This window comes from Ooceraea biroi, chromosome 5 (genome assembly GCF_003672135.1).
Source record: "Ooceraea biroi isolate clonal line C1 chromosome 5, Obir_v5.4, whole genome shotgun sequence".
NCBI lineage: Eukaryota > Metazoa > Arthropoda > Insecta > Hymenoptera > Formicidae > Ooceraea > Ooceraea biroi.
In genome coordinates this window covers 15,414,372-15,438,508 of record NC_039510.1, presented here as the reverse complement: position 1 = coordinate 15,438,508, position 24,137 = coordinate 15,414,372, and the positions used below count along the sequence as shown (strand labels likewise).

Genomic DNA, 24,137 nt, shown 5'->3' with positions numbered 1-24,137 from the left:
ATATTCGTGAATATTTAGTTAGTCGATATAAGATTCTCGACTATGACTTTTATGACGGAGTCTTTTCATGTCGATAGTCGTAGCGACAAAGCTATTTTGCTAAATGAATTTTTTAAGAAAACTTTCTTCCTAGAGGTTTTTCAAATAAAGCGACGCTTGTGATATTCTCAAGCAATAAACAATGTATTTTATTTAATACAAACTATAGTACAAAATTTATACAGAACAACGTATGGTTTTATCATCATTTCTCATATGACAGCAAGTTCTCGAGCGAACGCACACACTTAAGCAAGACTTAAGAGACAGGGGGAGGGAAGAGGGGGGGTTGAACGGGACGGTCAAAGGATCGGAGTTGAGGGATCAGGGGACAATCACTAAAACTGAGCACATCGATTTATGACAATACAAACTTACTTGACACGAGCAAATCCATCGGTTGACAAGCGACGCGGTATAGAAAAAGATCGCTCGCGCACAAACACGCCGAGAGAGCAGAAAGCGCATCGGTTTGATAATCGCACCGAAGACGACACGTCCTGTTTCATGACACAATTGCGGCAATTAACGTTGTCGAACATTCGTCTAGATTCTCATAAAAATCTCACGTTTAGCCACTCAATTACGAACAATTCAAATAGATTCTAAGCTTGCCGGTTTTGCTAAACATTCTAAACACTGAAAATTACGTTCTCGCGCGAATAACTAGTCGCGTTCGAACGAGGATGCGTCGTCTCCGACAGCGAAATATCGAGAGAGAATAGAGCCTCCTCCTTAATCGCATCCGATTGTACTTAACTGTGTAAATAGGTAATAGTTAATCTCTAGGTGCGATCTCTCCAACAGACTATTCGGAAAACTACAATGTTTCAGCACATCATTCGCCCGTATCTACAATCTAAACGATCAACGAGCTTAATTTGGTTGAGAAACGTGTTTGTAATAAAATATATTTATACACGATAATCGCGCGACGCGCTCGCGAAGCGCCTTTTACCAGCGATCGCACTCGTCAGAGTATAAAATTGGTCATCAATGCGCAGTGAATCGGGTTTTCCTTCGTTTTCGTTTTATGTTTTCTAACTAAATTCCGCGACGCTGTGGGAAACGTGGTGGCGATTTACAAAATTAACGGTGATTATCGATGATTATCGATGATTATCGATGATATGTGTTTAAAAAAATAGTCACGCTTAGACACAACGCTCCAGGTCGGTCGATGGAAAAGTACAGTACATGCATGCACCCGTAAAGATCAACGTATCATTTTTCTTTGTCACTTCATTGTACTTTTTTTTAACTTCTTCTACATGAGTTAATACAGCAGAACTTCCTGATGCACTATCGTCGCTGCATCGTCAGCCGTTGAAAAGCGTTAGACGATCAACCGATCTGAATTAATCGAGATAAAGAGATAATCTATAATAGTAGGAGTACAAAGAGCGGGTTAATAACAATTAATGAACGAGAGAGGTACCTAATTCGCGAGTCGTTTCAGCCTAAGACTCTCTTGGATCACAAACGGCACAGATCCAATCCGTAGGTACACGTTTGTAGCCTAAATGTGAGACGACAGATCAAGCTAGATGGAAATCTAGTTTGAAGATCTAATTTTTTTATTACAATCGAAATTGCAACATATATCACACATTTCTGGACAGGGTAATACGTAATACTAAAATTATTATCTTACAATTTAAGAGAAATCTATTCGGTTTATTACGTTACGCTAGCTTCGATTGACTAATTTTGCATACTTCCACGTTCATGCAAAATATGGCCGTTGACGAAAGATCATGAGGAATCACTTTTATCGGGGTCTCGGAAACGATCAAGAAACTCGTGAATTTCGGTACCCCCTTTTCGGTCAAACTCGTGCTTCCGAAAACAGTCGCTCAACAAAAAACACACTTCGCTACATCGTGTCCTCGCATACTGTGCATCACTCTAATCACATTATCACCTATAAATTACTACTAATGTGGCTTATAACATTACATTATCTCGAGGTCTCGTCGTATGTAACTTTTGTTCCGTACACGTTACGACAAAATCGACAAAGTCGCTTCGCAGATCGGAGATTTATCGTTTCAGTAACTTCGAATTCGACGAAAAAAAGGAAAGAGAAAAGATTAAGAAAGCGAAGCAGAAGAAAGGTCAGCGTGCGTCCGAGGCTCAGACCTTACATTCACAGCCTGACTGAGCACTCGGCTCGTTCTTTTTCTCCTCGCGAAAACCGAAATCTGCGCCGCCTTTCGCGTCATATCATTTCATGCAATACGCTTTGCACACTTAACGCACGTTTGATTCCGAGCCCACTAACTTACGATGAAGTGATATAGAAATAAACTTCCCTAACTTACGTTGACCTCCTTCTCGACGCGCAGCCTCATAATTGTTGCATTTCCAGCTTAAAATAATTGAACTAACGCCAAGCCAAGATACACGTTGACGAGAAGGAACATAAACGCCTGTGTCGCTATTTTCTAGCAAAAGATCTGAACACTTACGCGAAATTGTTGCTCTTATAAATTATATGTTACATTACTGAAATGACAAGATCGTTCTTCTCAGCGAATAGAGACGACGATTGCGAATAATTACAGCGATGATTAAAAAAAAAACAAAATAAAAAATAAGAAGAAGACGACGAAGGAAAAGATCTACTCCTGGAACAACAGGCGCGCGACCATCTCGGCTCCAAAAATCCAATCTTCATCGCCAACATAAAAAGAGATCACACGATTTTATCGTCACGATGACGTACCCACGTGGTGGCTACTCGCCAGTCCAGATTAGGTACGATGCGCTCGCGTTGCGCCTGAAGAATCCAACGTGCACGAAAGAGCGTTGTTTTCTCTTCACATGGTGTTGTAAACCGGACTGCTGTGCCTAGGCCTGACCTGCAGCCTAGCAAGAGGATGAGTTCTGCCATGCTGCTGTTGCTTCTTACTAGCTGCCTTCGCCACCACGCTAGCCACTACCACGCTGGGCGAGGGCACCGCTGGCGGTCTGCCGGGTGCCTCCGGCGTCTCATTGAACAAGGACGAAGAGTGATTGATCATGATTGGCGCGGACCTCCTCGAGAACTCGGGCGCAATTTTCGACTTTGCCGGCGGATGCACTTCCATAGCGTCCCAATCCTTGTCCTTGTGCGTGCGCAATTGTACGTCCGAGCTCTTTCTAGATTCCGGCTTGGCGACTTCGTACTTGCCTACTAACACTCTAACGGAAAGATCCTCCGCATTTTCCTGCGACGACGGTGGCGGCGTTGCTTCGTATCTCCCGCCTTGCTTGTCTTTGGTTTCGCCAACGCTGGACGACGGCTGAATTTTGGACTCGTTGTGCGGGATTACCGGCGATGACGGCAGACTCCTAATCTTCACGTCCCTCTTGGGTCGCGACGTCAGCGATGCACTCTCGCCCTCGCACACGTTCTCCGGACTCTTCTCCAGCTTGGTCGACTTCGCCTCGAACTCCTTTTTTAGGTTCTTGACTATGCCGGACGTGCTCCGCGGACATTCCGTTTCCGGCGAGTCGTCCACGGAGAGGCAGCGCTTATTGAACACGGACTTATTACAAAGATTTTCCAGGACCATCTTGTGATGTTTCACGGAGGGGCACTGTGGAGTATTAACGACGCACGGACTGGATGTCTCGCTTTCCGATCTACAGGACCGCAGAGATAACGGCAGATCAGACTCGGAGGACAGAGAGGACGGTGCAGGTGCGCTGGTGGACAGTCTTCCGATCTGCCGCATAGACGTGAGAGAGATGTCGATGCTGCCTACCGGACTCGGCGAGTCTCTACTCGCCTCCACTTTAAGATTATGTTCCTGAGTAGGTGACGAATCCCTCCTCCGTGGCGTCGGCGAGGGCATGTGGTGCAGCAGCACCGGATTGTACGTCTCAACGGCAGTCGGATCCGCCTCGGCGACCAGTCTGTCACTCTTGTCCTCTGCGGTCGTTGAGTTTTGCGTGCATACGCGTTTCACTCCGCCCACGGTCGTACCTTCTTCCAGCTTCTGTTTAGTGCGCTTCACTGTGCCCGGGTGCCACGGTATCTCCTCTTTGTCGTACGGGAACAGGCCGCTGGAGCCCAGTAGATCGGACGGCCGCATGTCGTACGAGCCCCAGGAACTGTTCCGAGACGGTAAGGTGGCCCACGAACTGTGCACCGAATTGTTGTCGAGGACCACCGCACTGTCGTAACTGCTCCAGGAACTTTGTCGACTCGGCGACTCCCGCGTAACAGGCTCGCCCTGTCTTTCCTCGCGATCGAACACTCGGTCCAGCTGGGCACTGAACGGATCGCCGTCTTTCTTCGCTTTCTTCCCCAGGACGTCGGGACACGCCGATGTCGCCGACAACGCGGTCGCGGTCGCGGTCGCGGTCGCTGCTGTCGTCACAGTTGTCGTCGTCGACGAAGTCGTGGTCGTCGTATCCGTCGTTACACTCGCGATACACTCACTCTCCACACTCACGCCTGTGTCAGTTTTATTGTCATTACACGTATCAGCACACGTTGCGTCCGCGGACGCAGTCCAGACTAGACATTCACTATTATCGTCGATCTCGGTGGACTCCAGGCTCCTCGTCTCCTTTTCTCTTTCCTTCGATTCCTCACCTGGGTCCCAAACTTCCTTCTCGGAAGGCGCGCTCGCGATGGAAGCCGCGATTTCTCGCGTTCCTTGTGATTGCTCGCACTGTGAATGATCGTTTTCCATCGGTTTCACGCTGTCTTCCGCGATTGAGCTCTGAGACAAAGCCTTCACGTCCGAATCGGACCCTGGCGACGAAGGTTTACTGCTGGCCGCCTCAAATTGATTGGTTAGATTGAGTACCAAGCCCTTTCTCTTCTGTCCCTGAGTTTCCAATTTACTAATCCTATTCTTTACGCTAGATGTGTCGGGATTGGGGGCGGGTAGGTGCACTATTTTGTTCTGCGACACGCTGTAGGACTGCCCGTTATCGCAGGGCATTAGAACATTGCGAGCCTCCTGCTCCATCGTTGATTTTTGATTCGAGCCGCGAAGAAGATCCTCCCGCGTGACTTCCGTATTTCCTGCCTTGTCGATACTCTCCAACGATTGCGACAAAGGTACTGCAAGATAAAAGACATAAGAAATCAGAAATGTTTATCTCTCACCATAAATGAATTATTAGATAAAGATCTGCTTACCGGAAGGTAACATATTCTCAGCAGCCTTGACATTCGGCGACCAACTCTTTGGTCTCTGACTACTTTTCTTCAGTTCCGAGCCTGAAGCCTCCCGTAAATTACTCTCTATATTATCAGATTTCTCTTCTTTTTTTGATTGATCTTTCGCGGACGTAGGAGATTTCAGATTCGTGTCGGACTTGGATCTCTGTAGCTTTTCCTTGTTCTTCATCGCGTCCAGGATACCTTGATACGTTTCTAGCTGCAGGAGGAAGCTATTGTTAGGCTTGATGCAGTTGCGCTTCTCTTTGACGTGCTTCCACGCTTGAGAGAAGTCCCAGTTGTAAGCCTTCATCGCGTAAGCTATCACCACGGACGCAGATCGGGACACTCCCATCTTGCAGTGCACTAACACCTTAGAGCCCTCCATTTTCGCCTTCGTAATGTATTTGAACGTGTTATCCCAGTGCTTTAGCAGATCCGTCTTCTCATCGTCATATACACGCACGTTCAGATAAGTGAACATACCCGGGAAAAAATTGTCGATTTCACGAGTGACGTTTAAGATATGCCTTACACTGAAATCATATAATAAAAAACATATAAAGTGGCAGTTCCATTTTAATGCTGCTAATATCAGATTTTTCGCTATTAGTATTCCGAATAATATTCGAACACAGTTCAGTAACACTAATTTGAATATGATACTTGAAAATGAATTACGGATGATTAAGAAAAGAAAATATGAGCCTCAGAATAAATTTAGAAATGGCAGACAAATTTATATGATGTAGTTATGCAAGAGCTGTCTTGCGATTGAGAGAGCACATACCCATTTTTCTGAAGTTCCTCTAAATTGCTGGCGTTCCACTCACTTCCGAGATAAACATGATCAAATATCTCTGTTGGCGCATCCATTTGCCCCAGTATAGTGAGCATTTCTTGATCGATAAACGGCTTGAATTCCCCGAGATCCATGTCAAGATCTTCCTCGAGTCTACCTCTAATGTACTTGGAGGTAACTTCGTCGAGGTCCACGGACATCATGATTTCCTTCAAGGTCGATCGAATCACACGCTCGGTCTCCTCCCTTTCCCTGGGCCTATGTTATACAAACATTCTCCGTTATAATTTATAACAAATTAATCAGATAATAGCAAAATAAATTACATGCATCAATAAATGACGGTTGCACTTATTTTGCATATTCATGAAACAGTATGAACGTCTTTTTTCTTAAACTATCAGCATATTTGATCAATTTGCAATTATTATCGTGCATGTATATTTCGTGATGTGAATAATGTATGTGTGAGAGGAAAATTAGAACGAAGTGGAAGTCCTCGAGTACATCGGCATCCGTATCCAAGAATTTCGTAACACTGGAACCCAATAATCGGAATGATCTAACACTTCAAAATGCTTAGCTTTATTCGGAAGGGAAGGCAGACGCAGAAACTGGAAATAATTGAAGGACGGCTATAAAGTTATGCTCCATTTGTGCACGCGATCCGACGCAGCAGACACGCAGCGCATCAACAAACCGCCAACTTTGGCACGGCACCAAGTTAAATTTGCAGTGGCCAGCTGTTTCTCCCGAGACGGATCGCCTAATACACTCCGTGAATTGATTTCGACCGAACGTGAGATACGTATCGAGGTCACTAAATCGAACGTGCGGACGAAATAGCTCGCCGAAGACGCCAGATGAGCCCTGCACTTCTAAAAGCATAGGACTCCCGACCCCCGCATGCAATCTATCATTCGGCTGGAAAGAGCTTTATTGATAGGATTTCTACGGCGTTTCGAGAGGGAGGGACCGATAAGGATGGCCGACTCACTTGGTGCGTATACTATCCGGTGACGGCGGTCTCTTGGACTCCAGATTGTCCATGGCATGCCACTCGTTGAGGCACGACCGATCGCTCTCGATTCGTTGCTCATAGTAGCTGACCCAGTCATGAGACAGTCCACCTAGAAAATAGTTCTGCTCGCGTGCCTTACCGGACACCTTGTGCAACGTCTGCAAGGCCGACCTGAAAAACACAAAGAACAAAAAATGTTAGGAAAAGCTGGGGAAACAATTGGTCATTAGAAAAAAAAATTGATGTTAAATTTCATCAGGTGGCGGTAATTTTGCGCCACGATAAAATTAATGATACAGGAATATTAAACCTGAACGAAATAGCTAGAAACTAGAAAGTTTCAATTCAAATTTATTCTGGCATACTCGTTGTTTATTCATCACGATTTGGTTTTCTCGAAAAAATTAAACTTTTTGCCATGTTAGCTGCACAAATTGCCGCTGCCGTAATTCCGCAGTAATTTCACGATATTTTTACAGACACGAAGAAGTAAATCGATCGACCATCTTCGAAAATCGACATGAATTACGATCTTCCGAGAAGACAAAGAAAGTAAGCGTACTTTCTAAACGCCGACGGTTTTGCAAGAAATATCTTTGCGTTCCGGATTTCGTCGGACAGCGAGAGTCGATCTTGCATCGCGAGATATACCCTTCGGAATTACCATAACTAGTAACTTTCCCGCTCGCCCCGTGATCTATTCTACGACCAGCGGTGGTTCCCACGAAGTAACGATCGCTGCGTAAGGCACCGAGTAAAAAATATTGGCCAATGCTTGAGAATAGGGACAGCACATCTTACTTTAAAGCTGTGAAGAGCAACATTACGAAAGAGGAAAAACATAAATTGCAAAATAATTCAATTTTTCACGCGACAATCATTCGACAAGTGACGCAAATGGGAACTCGAGAAGACACTCTTTAAACGGACAGACCGCGTGCAAAACTCTTGCAAATCGGCTTCTTAGATTTATTGCGTAGCAAATTTGAGTCGCGCTAAATGAGGGGACTCACATTGATGATGTCATCGATATAGTTCGATGAAACACTCGCTGATTCCTTTTAATAAAACATAACTCTTGCTGTCACGGCGAGCTGTCATGTCCCGTAATACGTGTAAGAAATTATAAAGTTAACGGGATGCTCAACAATATGAAAGTTTTGCAATTTATTTCGATGAATCCTGCTTTGCAAACGAATCGTGCTTACAATTTGTGATACCGAGACTCTCGTAATTTACTGTGTATACTTAATAACAACGTTGCCAAATAGAATATAGACTGCTAAAACAGATGATTCTTCGCGGACGTTATTCAAGACCGCGGCACACTATATTGAAACACATCAAAAGAGTACTGAGTAGACTAAATTTATTCGTCCGCAAAATTATCCGCCCCAATTGCATCGCGAGAACGATGCTGCGATTTAATATTCAGCGTCGTGTTTCTAAACATTGCAACGAGTTAAATTCTAAATATACCGGACAAATAGGAAACGAGTTCTCGAGGATGGCAGGAACTTCACAGTCTCTTTTCGAGGACGCAACGCTGCGGAGCAGTAGTTGAAGAAAGAAAAAAATCTGGAAAAATTCCTTCTCTTCAGTAACGCCTCAAAGTATGCTCGTAAAAACAGAGAAATTGTAGAGTGTCTTCTGATTGCGGGAAGTGCAATAATCTTGATTCTTATGAGATGTATTCAGAGTTTCGTCCACAGGCAATGTACAACCTGTTCTTCTATAATAATCTCAAACCGGTCTCTCGCGCAACGTGAACGTTCCGTGAATGTATGGGGACTCAATTTCACGTTTTTCCGAAGATCAATCAGCATGTGCAACAAAATTGCAAAGGCCTGCTGATATATCCAACTTTACATCGCTTGAAATAATACGGAGAGACGTACGCGTACAACACTAACTATAGAAAATCCGCTTGTTTATATATATATATATATCATTATATAACATTATCTTAACATACAATTTTAAATCGGCGAGAATGACATTCTCTAATCGCATATCGCTGTCTTGAGAGAGACAATTTTATTGTTTAAATCACTTCGTCTCGTATCATTAACGTGATTTGACGTTCAACGACAAAATCTCAATGATTTTTCATCATTACGTCGATTCTTCTTTACTCATCTCTCGGAAATATCTTGCAGATCGCAATTTCTGCATAATGGAATTTTCCTTCAGTTTTCCGGCTTAAAGCAACGCGAGAAACCGCCTGACAACTGTTTCTGCGACGAAGCGCGGTCGTCCTGAGGAAAGAAGAAACCTCGAACGTCGTTATTGTTAGTGCTCAACCATGACACATAAGAAGAAAGCGTGATCGAAGATACTCCCCTCGCTATGGTGAAGAAGTCGACGGTGTTCTCGACAAAGTCATCGGAAGGTAAGCTTATGGGACGTCGATTATCCTGACTTCTTCACGCAGTTGGAGGTCTTGGTGATCTTTGCGGTACGGTATCTTCGACCTATTCCCGTAATTACGATGCCTGCGCCTTTTGTTATTTTATCGATGAGCAGACCGCGAAAAAGAAGCTCAACAATAACGCGTCTTGAATGTGGTAATCAATGGAACGTGTCCTGAGAATTATATCATTCCCATAAATGTAATCGTCAAAAATGCGAATGTGCGTACATTTCAATAGCGATTTTCACTAAATTATTAAATAGCAAAATAAATAGCAAAATAAATATGGAATAAAGATTATTTCATCGTAATATTGACATTTAAAACTATCGTGTTTCACTGCTCGTAAAAAATATTTGTATCCTTCCTGCTTTGAATGCTTTGAAAATCGAAGATTTTCGAGTAGACGATATTTTATCTCTCACTACATTCCCTTCCTGACGCTCGGAAAGGACGAATCGGCGGATATCAGTCGGAGTTCAATTAAATCTCAATCGGGAAAGATACCTGAGTACGCTATCGCGAGATTTTACGCTTCTAGCGGTTCTCTTGCAATCTCAGGAAGACTCGCGAGTCTCCGCAGGCAGAAAGATACGTGAAGACCCGCCGTAAGAAATCCGAGCCATAAAGTTCCAAGGATTCCAACGTCCAGGAAGTTCGCCAGTTCCTGGTGGGTTTTGCGGATTGCCACCGGGAAAACTGGTATAGGCTGGCAACTAGGGAACCGCTAAGGACGCAGAGATAGACTAAGAATAAGAACTGAAGTTAAAGATGCCAGTTAAATTCGAGGGCAGTCTCGTAAACAAACGTGCTCCTAAATACTCATCAATTTTTCACAGCGACTCACTTTAGTCTTTATTATTCGCGTAATACGGAAACAAGAATGTAATATTAATCGTATAAATCTTCCAATCGAGGAACGCGATAAACTGAACGGAAATGCATATAAAGTTACAACAGAAAGTAACGGCATATGCTTTGGCTCAAACGATGACGTTAAATGCGTTGGAAATACCAGTGGAACAAGCAGCCATGGAATAAAGTTGCGGCCACCTTTCACACATGCAAAATAACATTAAAAAAGCAAAAAGACTTGCTGAATACGTTTTGCAAAGTATCCACATTTCGCGAATCGAGATTGTTCTCGCAGACTCAATTACCGCGCCTGAATAATCGACGTCGCTCGAAGGTGAGCTTCTTTTTGCAACGAACATCCGTTGTCCGTGTACGTCCGATTCTTGCGCGCTCGCATACATTGCATCTGGGGGACGTTGAATCAACAGAAAAACCCGGAACACGCGTACAGAATATTCGTCGACATCAAAAATATAAAATTAAAACTCTCCTTCTCTCTCTTTATATATTTTCAATATATCTATCTCTTGTTTAAATAACATTTAATGAATCTTAAGCAAAAATTCGAAGTAAGACTGGTTTGCAATTAAAAGTGAAAAAAACAGAATCACGATTCAAGATAATTTGTGCACGATAACATAATTCATTAAATCATTTTAATTTCGACTAGGTCAGGCAAAACTCAATAAATATCTGAATACATCTCATATAGATACAGAATATCCTTGGGTCTCCGTAAATTTGCATAAGTGTGCTAGATATCTATCGACATCCCGTATAATGTATTTTCCATCTCTGTGAAACAGCCAACGAACCGTTCAGTCGATTGTAAAACGTACGTCGGAATTTACGTCGGCGAAACACGAGAAACAGTATTTTTTCACGCATCTCTCGCGCCGCATCCATACATCGTCTAGCTTTTGATTGGCGATTTATTCGCGGATGATGATGAAACGTACGTCACGTACCTCGCTATTTTATCTGCTCCGCCGATCGTGAGGCCGCGTTATTAAGAGACCTCTGAGGAACATCTTGGCCTTTTGATGCCTTGACCTTCGTTAGGTAGCCCCATGCAAGTAATAAACTTCGTTTCTAATTTCTTGCAATGGTTCAAGCGAGAGGGAACGGCTTGCCACGCGGTTTGTTAACTCTTTAAGAGATTAATTTCGTTAAGGATCGATAATACACTTGCAGCAGGCATCTTGGATCGCAACCTCAAGACGAGGGAATTCTTGTAACTTACGTGCTCGAGTGCCTACACATGCTCCGAGTTGAAAAGCAGTTTCATTGATGAAGATTAATTTATTCGTGCGAACGCGTAAACTGGATGCAAAAATGGCGCGTAAGCAGGAGAACAGTTTTACAAAGAAATATGATTAAACGTAGTATGATGATTGATGATTGATGATGATGACTTCGACAGACAAAAAATGCCTGGAATTGTTCCGGAGGATATATAACACAAAATAAAAATTTTAATTAACTTTTTTCCTAACGGTTATCTACTTATGTTTGCTTTTTTCCAAACAATGTCTGAATTGCAAGACCCGAAACTCCTTGCTTCCATATTATGCGGAATTTCAAAGCGGAAAAAATGTTATTGATAAAACCTAATTCTTAACTCTTAATTAAAAAGTATGCAATTTATAATGTTAATTATGGGATTAAAAGATACACGATGATAGTAAATTTGCTTGAGTTGCTTACAATATTTGAACACTTTCACTAAAAAGTTCAAAGCAATGTTTTAGCGACGTTTTGTAGAATGCGTGGAGAACACTTTTGCAAGCATGAATAGCAAATAGCGCGCAAGAAACTATTTTCCTTCCGCGCCAACTCGGCAGTGATTAGATAAGACCGCTTCCGTTTTCTTGGCAGTGCGTAGGAAATGGGGAGAGTCTTAGCACTCATAGGAAGTGGGTGCTTTTACGTGTCATTTAACGTGTCTAGAAGAGTTTTACGCAACATGCGATGATCATCGACGGTAGCCGTCGGGATACTATAATTAAACATTTACGTAATGACCACCTTCGGATCTCCGAGCAAGAGATCCAACAAGAGCAGCGGGTTAACGCACCACCGAAAATATATAGCCCCTTTTTCATTATAAAATTGTTTCAAGGACAATACGTACTTATCACGAGCACATTTCGATATTACAGTTAATTATATTAAGTTAATTTAAAAATAGCTTTTATAGCTCACTCGCTTTTTTGTGAAGAATTTAATTAGCATATTTTAATTAAAAAATTGTATTGTAAAAATCTAGCTTATCGGAAGAACTATATATTTGTTACCTTCGTTAAAACATGAGATTCCCAATCAGAGATGAAAATAATTCCAAGTTACCTTGGTAACAATTTGTTCCGTCACTTTGAAAACATCAGGAACCAAAATAGACTTTACGATAATTGCGGAAGACTTTACCGATGCAGGTTACTTGCAGTCGCTGCTTATGCATTAGCAACAGTTACACATCCGTGCGAATTTATTATACTTTCACACTCCGTAATAATGATCTCTTGTTGCGTTGCGCTTTCAAGATAAATACGCATTTCCGTAACTGCGTAACTTGCACATTTATGTCAGGATTATATGAAATTCAGAATTTAAGTATCTCCCGCATTCGTTGGAACGATCAACAATCCTGATTTGGCTATAATGCGAAGAGCTTTGCATGACCACCCGGCGGCAACAACAGCGAGAGACGGACTGAGCCGTTAGGAGTGACATCGTTAATTGTAATGAGTCGCGTCATCGGTGGAACATAAATGGAACGCCTTGTGAAGCGAGCTGTTACAGGCCGATCGCGCGGAGGCCCCGAATCCCAGTTGATGTCACCGCCACACGCACATTCAACATTCGACCAACCGATCTCAATCATGGATGGATGGCACTATGACCTATTAAGAAAAACCGATTACTCAAAGACACAAACAGAAAGAACAAAGCTTAGATGACATCAGATGATGGCAACTCTATAAATTTACTGTATTAATGGCAGCGATTAAAGCTACTTTTAATTGCGAATTTAAATAAGAGATAGATGTCGAGAATAAATAACATTTATTTACTAAGCTTATTTAATTACAATAATCCTTTATAGTGTATCTGCTCGACATACGTGCATCCAGGAAATATCCCAGCTGCTAAGAGAATGCTAAATAGTTGGCAGATGTTCATTATCTTGCTCTTGTGTTTATTTTCTTCATCTGTTAGTCTATAAAATTACCATAGCTATAAAATTAGTTTATAAAACCAATTTTTTATATTACATAAATATATGTAATATAAAATATTGGTAATATGTTCGTACTATCTTTACTATACAAAAACAGAAATGTTTTGTATGTTATACCTCATGTCGATATGCACGATTATAATGACACAGTAGAACATTTTCGGGAAAGTGTTAGCTACTTCGAAATCCAGAACTGTCTGACGATTATCGGAACACAATCACCGTGTACAATACTCTTGTATCATCAGTCTACGCTGGAACGATTTCCTCAGTGAATTATCATCTGGATACGTGCCAACGCAGTCCGAGGAACGTGGAATCAAGAAAGAGAGAAAGCCTAAGATAGGCCGCACGTGAGTGAACAAAGAGTAATGCATAACGCGCACTTCCCTGACGAAGACCGAAATAATCCAGTGAAAACGTCGCAAGCGTTGCCCGGCAGGCGATTCTTATTCGAGAACATGGTTAATTTAATTTATTGACACAATATGAGACGACAAAGTTTTGTAATCGTAGAATTGGGATCATTCATTCATTAATACACTTTTTCAACTGAACAATTCGAATTCAGTCAATCTGTCGTTTTAGAATCGATCAAGCGATTTGAAAAGTGCCAAAAAAGGCCTGCGAGGATCCCTTAGGGCTGCCGATAATTCACAGAAACGCAGGCGAGACGAGAAACAGCGTCACGAAGAGTATCAGATATTAGTGCGTTTCCTCGCGCACCGACCTTGCCGAGTTATTCTCGTCGAGGTCGCAGAATCGCCCCTACGAGACTCAGACAGACGCATCTCGTCACCTTCGTATAAACGCGTAGCACCCCGTGTTGCCCCGCGTCACGTAAGCCCCTTTTCGAGGGTACGCAAGGCCGCAGACTCGCCCAGATTTGGAGCAAAACCGGCTGATCCGCTCGCAAAAACGCGCTGTGGTTGGCCGCCTATCCATCAACAAATACCTCCGTCTCGTCATTCCGGAATGCGCTTTCTCATCTCAACCAGAAACGAGAATTTTCTTGATCCCGGCGGATATATATGAGCGTCTGCGAAGACATTTTATTGCTCTATTTGGATATCGCACATGGCGAGCGATCAACGTTATTTAAATGAAGACATGAAAGCAATCAAGTCGCCACGCCTGAATTCCAGGAAACAAATCCATCAAATTGATGCGGTTGTAAGAAATTCGGATGGAGAATCATTTCCATAGAATCCTTAACACATTTTGTTCCCATGCAGTATAAAATTCCAACAAAACAAAGAAGATGAAAAAAGGGATCATTTGGAAACTGGTTCTCAAATGATACAACGGGAGCGACGATCGAGAGTGGAACAATGATGGAAACCTGTCCGGTAGTTCCGACATCGTGAAACGCAGATGCAACTCCCTACAGAAACAAACAGGATCGAGATGCACCTGCTGCTTTTCTTTCCCTGCTCAACTAGTCCTCAAAGACGCCATGAATTATTTAGAACCGTCGCGAGCAGAATGCAAAGAGTTTTTCTGCGAATTATGCTCTTTGCAAACAAAGTCCACACGTCGCGTCGGCTGCACATCGTGCTTCATTCTAAAGAAATTTACGCTCTTCAAATATATGACAAAATAAATCTCGGAAATTTTATTGGCGTTGTTTTCGGCGACATACGAGAGCGAGTTGCCGAAATTACATAACAATATCACGAAATTTCAAAAGATTGCAAGAAGTTACCAATTGATCCCTGTGTTATCGCATCTCTTTGATGACTTTTACATTTATCTTTAACGAACACTGTGTGAGTTGGAAGAAACGTTGGGAAAGGATTTTACATTAGGCACTCTTCGAATGCCACACGAAGATAAATCGCGCATAAGGGGGTACGCTTGACTTAATATCGTGATAATGATTGATTCCCTTGGAATTTTATGGCCACAGTCTAGGATAGAGCCGAGCAACGAAGAGAAGACGATTTATCATGCTCGCCAATACGCTAAACTTGTTTAGCATGAGAATTCGCTTGCCAAACCGTACTTGACATTACTGATTAATGACATTCTAAGTAGCATCGCATGCTCATAGTAAAAGTTATCATCACTAAATATTAGTTCTGGAAAGTGCGACGTGTCGCGTTTTAATGATACATAATGCACTCTGACTATAAAAAATCTCGAAAAAAATTCCGCCAACAAATAAATGTCATCATATCAATACAAAGTTTCCAAGTTGCATTAAGTGTAAACGATTTTTTACCTTTGCGACTGAATTCTTTTTAAAGGAAAAAAATTGGAAAAAAATCAAGTCTCCAAGTCGATTAAAAAATACATAAAGAAATGATGATATGCACAAGGAATATCGAACAACCATCAATAGTCAACCAACTCCGACAGCAACTAATAGTCCTTGGAGGCATCTCTCAAGACGTGATCGCATCATAAAGCATTTCAAGAACGGCGTTATTTGCATCCGAAACGAAGAGAGTGCATCAAGGTGCCGTAAAGACAGAATAGCTATTCGCTCGCCTTCTCTTATTATTCCTATCCTGCGGTTGAGACGGCAATGGATCTTTACGGTCACCGCGTAAAAGTGAAACAATCGGAAATCAACATACGGGGCTTTCGCGAGATCTATGGGACCATCGCGAAAGTTAGCAGTGAATCTATTTCGGCATTGTCGGCTTGTACTATTTACGAGGAGAAATAGTGGAGATCCCACGTGGAAACGTGAAGACAGTGATTGGCCCCGATTGTCCTGAACAAATACGAATGTTACACACCGAGGGATATACCGAGTAAATCCAGTTCGCAAATTGGAAAGAGAATGCGATCACAGCGATCGGGGTCGTCAATGGCTGCGACCTTTGATAAAAGGTATTGAAAAATAGCGAATGCCGATAATTAAAATATGGAGCAACATGGCATATAATGGAAAGAAAAATGACATACAATTATTCCAGATTATTCTGACATTTATTTTTGCACCAGACATTACGGACATTCGCGTCATATCTCAGGCAATTTTCAGAGAACGAACATTTTGAGCGATTCCAAACACGCGCGATTCTGAACACGCCTGGATAATAGCTCCGACCTGAACCTGAACGTACGTGTTCCCCACGTTCTCTCGAGTATTTATTAGCCTCCCTGAAATGCGAACGTGTTCGGATTTAATAACTTTTAATAGCAGCCAAATAATAATTACGAGAAAACAGCCGGGAAGCCGAGAAAATACCAGAACACCTCGGGCATTTGCATTTTACTCTCAACGCTCGCACACCGGTTTATATTCCGCCGCGGTACGCTTAATTACGTCCTCAATTGCGGTAACTGTATCTAAACGATACGCATCTTTAAATATCGATAGTAACTTATATTTACGGCTTCTTAACTACCCTCGCCGGGAATGTTAAGTAGCCTCTTCTTGTCTTTCGCCTTCATTATGGCAGACAAGCGCTCAAGGCGATAATAAGAAAGTTACAGTCAAATTGCAACAGTAGTAATCTCACATGCACGTGACAATAATACAATAATCCTCCCCTCACTTTACCACAAAAATCTGCTAATCTCACAAGTCCCTCATTTTTATCTATAACAATATCCTTCACTTCACATCCGAGACAGGTCACCACGTACCTCTCGACAGACGGACACGTTTCCTTATACGGCCAAATCTAATAAGTCCCGATAAGTATCTCGATACGCAGGATGATTCAAGTCTACCATTCGTGCATCGAATTCAATTACCGCGGACTTGAACCGGATAAATCAATCGCGATCGTTCTACCCAGCTCGCGGGGAAGAGCGCAAAAATACGTGTCTCGCGTATTCCTCGGCGACCCGTTCCCCATGCCGTGGTGGCGGCGCGGCGGCTGCAACAGTGAAAGGAATGGAATCGATTATGCTACGTGCACAGGAGCGCGGCGAGAACAGCCTCGGCGACATCAACGGGTACCTCTGGTTAAGGCGTTAACCACCGACTAGCCGCTGATAGGGATCTCGCCGACACCCGTGCGCTGCTCCACGTGCAGTTTCCGCTGGATCCTATGCAGCGGACCGTGAAAAACAATTAAATGGCACGGCAGCCGAGTCGCGCATTGCGCTTTTGGTTTCCAGGATACAACTAGTCTTGAGACTTGTCTATCGTGGAGTGGACATCGAGCGGAAATGTTGATGGCGAACGCGCATTAGCTATCAAAAGCAGTTCATTAACCGCACAGAAAGAACACGCTAAAATGAAGCAACTATTTATCTATTGTTGAACAGTCGCATATTGTTCAGAGAGCGTGCTCCCTGGATGGTATTTCTCCTAAGAGATTAATATGCAGGAAGGAAAGCGCAGAACTTTCGTGAGATCTCCTCGTGAAACTTTGTTTCGCCGACTCGACTTCCGAATTCTATTAAAGATCGATTTTATTGGCCGTGTATAAATATTTACGATTTGAAAATCAAGATTCTGCCGCAGCAGCCACGCTCTCGCGTGAAAGCATAAGTTGCTAGAATGAGATTAAAGAAGCAACCAATTAAATCGAGGATTTTTGTTCTCTTAATCGGAACTTTGCTCTCTTAAGGTTTCATTATATGTAATTTATAAAAAAGGAACGAAGAATATTTATACGTATATTTTACATGGTAATATCTTAAGAGAGAACCAGCACATCCGCTCATTTACGTATATTATAGCAGTTATCAGAAAATCGTTTATCAATTTCCGCTGATGTATGTGGAGCGACCGATGGTTTAATAGGCGGGTTTAAAATGGGGATTAAAAGAGGAAGTACGGTACAAGACAACGCTCGCGGCTAAAGCTTTCCCGAGCTGGATCGGCTTCTAACGATCGCACCGAGTACTAAGGCACTTGGATGGAAGATGTACAGTGACATTCTTTCCACCTCAAACGTGCACTGTGACTACCAGTATAATAGGGTAACGGTCAGCTTTCCAACCGGAACCGATTCTCTTCAATCGATCCATCGTCGTTGCTATCGTTGTCGTCGATTCCTGAAGATCCAGTACTATCGGCTAAATTGATGGAGAAATAAAAAAGGATCGGTGCCAGTGTAAGATCGGATTACTTCCGTGAAACTATCACCAAGATAGCAAACGGAAACAACTGTAAAAAGTATTTAAATATCAAAAGAGTTATGGTAAACGGACGAAATAGCAATATCATATATCAGTATTATCATGCAATTAAACATAAAAACTGAAACTCATTTCCAGAAATAATAATCTACGAAAGATTTGTATCTTCATATTTTTCGTTCTCATCTCTTCTCAGATGTAAAATAAAGTCTAAACTGGTGTAAAATTGGAGGCAAAACAATCAATATCGTTGAAATACACGTTTGCCAAATTGTCAAACTTTTATTGCATAAAAAGTAAAGCAGACAATAAAATCTCAAAAGAAGATGTTGAACATTACATACGTGCAAATCTTAATGCAATCAATTGTCACGTTCACCGTGCAGTCGGCACCAATTGCATGCGCCGTGCTATCATGATTATGCAACAGAAGAGACACAACCAAGTTATCACCCCTCATTCAGCGTTCCGCTATCAGTTCGGGAAGTTGTCTCACCGGCACGCCTCTTCGAAGGGAACTCGATGTGATGGAGCGAACAAGGCAACGCCAGAATAGACCAGAATGGAGACTTAGCGAAGAGATGGCGGAAGTTCGAGATAGGTGCTTCGAAAGCTATCGCGTCATCGATTGACAAGAGGGAGGCAGAAACGGGGTTGACTGGCCGCGTGATTGGCCATTAGAGGAAATGCAGATCTCCCGTTGAAAATTTCAGACGACGATCCTTACGGAAGAGGCATGAATCGAGGCATGAATAAGTCGCTATCGAATATCACCCCAGTATCCTTTTCGCAAATATCAACGCTTCAATGCTGGCGTACTTTTGTTGTATTCTACATAGTAGCAGAGGCATGACGAGTTGGCAGTGACAAAATCAAGGGAATGCAAGGCTGATGACGAGATAACGTGGTAACTCGAGTCCGCGTCTGTTATCTACTTCGCCGTCTGACTGACACGGACAAGAGAATGAAGTTATCGGGCTCGTCCGCCTGCGCGTGACAGACGAATTCCATTAAACACCATATCATGGTCTTGTAAGCGTGCGTGCTAACGTGCGTGATATGTACGCGTAGTCTCCACCGAGCTGTGACACAAAGTCTGTTAGCAACAACCGTCAGCCAGTAAACTTTATCCAAATTAATTCTGTGCATTAGTTCTAAAACGCTGCGGCGAACATGCGAGACCAGCAAGAGCGAAAAAATCTGCTGAGGTTACAAACCAGATTAACGTGCACATGAATACTACGTCAATTCAGTAAAACGATGTAGAGAATAACATGAATAACTTTGCATCAACGAGTATGAAATTGCGGATAAATTTTGGTGGACATTGAATATCTAAATGTCGTCATTAATTAGTTTTATGAAAATTTTATAGTGAGAATTTATACTTTATCGTCAGGATAAATATTCAAATGTTTTCCTCTCGTGTATCAGATAAATCTAGAAAGGCAAAGGCGTGAGAAATTCGCTTTTACATGAGCAAAGTAGCGTCGCTCTTTCAGGTTTGCATGTCCAAAACGCGAGCGATATCACTGTGTCTCTTTCAACAACGCAATAAATCGCGTCGGTATCGGACAACGTGAAAGCGGCTTTACGCTGAAATCGGCGGAGGTTTCTCTGACAAAAAGTGAAAACGCGCGAATCGGAGTCGACAACCTCCGCACGAAATATAAAGCAAGGAGTAGCAAAGTCTCGAACAGGCCGACGACCGATTAATCTCGCCGATAATTGACAGCATCTAGCATCGGTGTCTCTTAGATCGGCGATCGTGAAGAAACGCATCCGCAAGACCCTGGTAGCATGAGCGCTCATGCAGATCGACGTCGCACGACGATAACAGCTATAACTTGTTATCTGCTTCGTTTCAACGAGAATTTACGACTTAAAAGCTTAGCAGTTGTATTAATCCTGTTCATTCATGCGATCCCTGAAACATCCGTTAAGTAAGAGGCAGAAGAACGTTACTCAACGTTGTAAGGTCGTTCGAAATATCTGATTAATACGAACTCGAACAGAATTAAAATAAACTCGTCAACTTTTCGCGTTTCAGTATGCGCAAATTGTTCATTAAAAAAAGCATCTAAAATGATGTAACAAAATGAGTAGGCACTGATTCGCGCCGTGATAGCTCTTTTCTGTGCACAGTGTATGATTTATCGAATAGAACCAACATTCTTCAGCTTCTTAAATAATGGGTTTATGTATGAAACAAATTAGCAATCCGGTTTCTCTTGGAATAGATCCTGCGAAGTATGCTCGCAGGATTGTCGTGATGCGACCGCTCGCGCTATCGGTACGATCGCATCAATTATGAGAACGCCGTACGAGTGCCGGCAATCTCATCATAGAGCGAGGTGTCATTTCGAGTTCTCGTCTTCGTCATCCGGTCAGGAACCGGTTCCGGGACCGGCTGTCTCTCCGTCCATCCGTCCGAAGTTCATTGATTCCCAATGATCCAAGAAGACTTCCTGCCTGCCGGGGTTGTGAAAGGTACGAGACCACGCTTTCCTTTTGGCCTTTCATCATCCTTTGATATGTCCATGTCATCGATGAGCCACCGCGAGTTACGTTCGTTCAAATCGGCACTTCGTGCTGATTGATTAGAGGAATCTTTGTTCAAGCAAGAAATTATGTACGCGAACGAGGACAAAGAATACTCATTGCTGGACATTCACCACACCTGAACCCGTCACCACGACCTGGAAACCAGTCGACCTAACGTGTTTTTGCATCGATCAGAACAAAAACCAGACGGCAAACTATCGTTCGCTGAATCACAAGTATTTATAGCAGGATATATGCTGTATAACATGATTTATCTGGGGCAAAAGTATAAAAGATATTAATTTACTTCATACATATACTTTCTCTCTGCGTGCATGTGTGCGTTTATGATGTTGTGTACTTTTTCAGAAAAAAATTTCAAGGTAGAGTTCATAACACTCTTTTACATCGTAAGAGTGAATATTTTTAATACATTATTATGTATTTACATATATTTCTTTTTAATAGCTCTCTCATTTTACTAGAATTTCTCAAAATTATATATATATATATCTTTCATGTTTACGTGTTTGATGACAAAGCTATGCATCAATTAATCTTGCGAATCGTTGATCGATGTTAATTAAAAACCTGTATGAAATGCATCAGTTAATCCGGTATATGGTATCAGGCACCAGGTGGTACACTACTAAGGGGGCGTTCATAATCTACTGCGGCGACCGGCAGTTTGGAAATTCTGTGTCAAGGTATCTTGTGCAAAGAGAGATCGACGAGAACATCGACGGGCGTTCAAAACGACAAGTCGCGACCGGGAGTTCACGTTCGACCATTCTGGAGCTCTTCGAAAATAGATGGTAACAATAGACTGAAAAATATGACCGGGAAGAGGAACGTTCATAAACAGCATTCCTCCGCATAGCATGAGCGCTCGCAAAGAAAATATCGAGACCGCAGAACCAAGTACGCCTATATTTCACACTTGACACTGAGCGGCGAGTTTTAGGATCGGAGAGGTGGTCCCATCCGTAACGATCAAGCTTTCAAGTCAGACGAGGTAGGTACCTGCGTTTGCTCGCAATTACGTATGTGGGTTACGTCTACGACCGGCCACCCACATGAGCGCACGGGAGGTAGAGAAAGGAGGTCTCTCTTACTCCAGTGTGAAATTTCGTAGCATGTCGAGATACCATGTATAATGTCGTGTACGTGTATAAGATAATTTTTAGATGTACATTCATGTTCTTCACGAGGAACGATTTTGCTCTACCTTTTCCCTCCACTATCAAAAGAAATAAATTATTTTACGATAGACGAATCTCGACGGAAAATCTTTTAATTACTTGCTACATGTAATCATCGTGAAGTTCACGATGTTGTTGCAATAATACGAGTAATAATTACGTAACAAAGCGGAATCGAGCACGAAAGTGCAAACTCATGCGGAAACGGCGTGGTTCCAAGAGGGATTCGTTCGGTGCCGCGCGACCACGTGGTAAAATTCGGCAAAGTGACCACGCGTCGCGACGCGCCCATAAATGGCGCGGGCGATGGTCCATGGTCGTAACCAACCCCACCACGAGGTGCGATAGTCGAGAGCAACGAGGCTTCTCCAAAAATAGGACGACGACGACGTCGACGTCGTCGTCGTCGTCGTCGACGAGAGGAGACCGACGCTGCTCCCGACATCGCGGTGTTCGTCTCATAATGCACGATGCACTTGGACACGTTGCGTATCGTCTAGCGATCAATCTTTAAGATACAATGGTATATTGTGTGCAAGAGTTTCCGGTTTAAAGGGGGTTTTTCTGAGTTAACATCAGTTCAGTAGAAAATGCTGAAACGAGAACGCGTTCTCATCAAATCTTGCTACTCGAAATTAATTAACGATCACTGTAGGATCGATTTCAGATATTAGTAAATTTGAAATTCAATTTTGTTAACGACATTTTAGTAAAATTGCATCTCAATCATTGGATGCAATTAAATCATTAAATTGTGAAGTTAAGTTTTACTTGTAGAAAAACATCTTTAGCATTTTGTCAAAGTAGGAAAAAGAATAAGATTAAGAAATATAAAAAGATATGGCAAGGCCGGAAAAGTTGATTTTTAATACGCGACAGCTTTTCACTTTCCTTTTTGATGATGATGATGAAGATATACCCTTTTGTTTCATTGTCAGTAGCACTGTGTCTCTCTCTATACTTTCTCTTCTCATTTCAAGCATCCGTTCTTATTCATCGCTGCTGCTTCCTCGATGCAATTGTTGCGTGAGCATTGTAGCTCATACATCCGTACGCACACACGTAAATCAATTTGCGAACTAATCTATTAGTACGCCTACAAAAATTCACATCGCGGTCGACATCAAAGGTGTACGCGCCCACGCACGTCAAGCCGATCGCACCTTTGCAAAAATCCACGCGCTAACGCTAACGCACGTGGCTGATCGGAGGCCAGACTATTTATAAGCCAGACACCGTCCAAGCACACTGGCAGCACCAGAAATAACAAATCTCGAGTCGTAGGTCACGCGGAATAAAACGAATAAGGAGACGACGCCTACTCTACTAGTCACTAAACGATGTATTCGATTAAAATATGCACGTAGAACAATTAAAAAGTACTAAATCAACACACTAAAATTCTCTGTCTTATTTCTGAATTTATTTCTCGTGGAAACACGACTCTCTACACGTCATTCACTTCTCAGACAACGTATCTATTATTTTTTGTGATGATATTATTAATTACGAAGTATATGTATTAAATATTATATTAAATACTGAATTAAAAAATATTTTATTGTAACTGTAAAAGATTAAATGTCATTTTTGCAATAGACCGTTTTCACGGGATTTCATTCTCCATCTGACAATTGAAAGTTACGCGACGAGGAGAGATCGAACGTAAAATCGTGAAGCGACCCGTGTGGGAAGAGACGACGGCGTTTTCGCCTGTACTGAAAAATCCGACACCGGAAGAGGCTGGGCAGCCAAGAAAGTTCCTGTTCTCCGTCCGACCGCGCATAGGGCAATTGTTGATGTC

The 24,137-nt window shown here is 42.6% G+C and overlaps 1 protein-coding gene across 2 annotated transcripts in view; it reads right to left on the bottom strand.

The window, feature by feature from the left end:
• Window positions 1-167: 167 nt before the first annotated feature.
• The window catches only part of LOC105286456 (protein phosphatase Slingshot homolog 2), a 95,275-nt gene continuing 71,305 nt past the window's right edge, over window positions 168-24,137 (bottom strand). For both annotated transcript variants that reach the window (XM_011351414.3, XM_011351415.3), the window contains 4 exons: window positions 7,003-7,197; window positions 5,994-6,263; window positions 5,183-5,739; window positions 168-5,104 (listed from right to left, as the gene is read on the bottom strand). In XM_011351414.3, coding sequence (XP_011349716.1) covers window positions 2,862-5,104; window positions 5,183-5,739; window positions 5,994-6,263; window positions 7,003-7,197 — 3,265 coding nt within the window. In that variant the 3' untranslated portion in view covers window positions 168-2,861. The remainder of the gene's footprint in view (window positions 5,105-5,182; window positions 5,740-5,993; window positions 6,264-7,002; window positions 7,198-24,137) is intronic.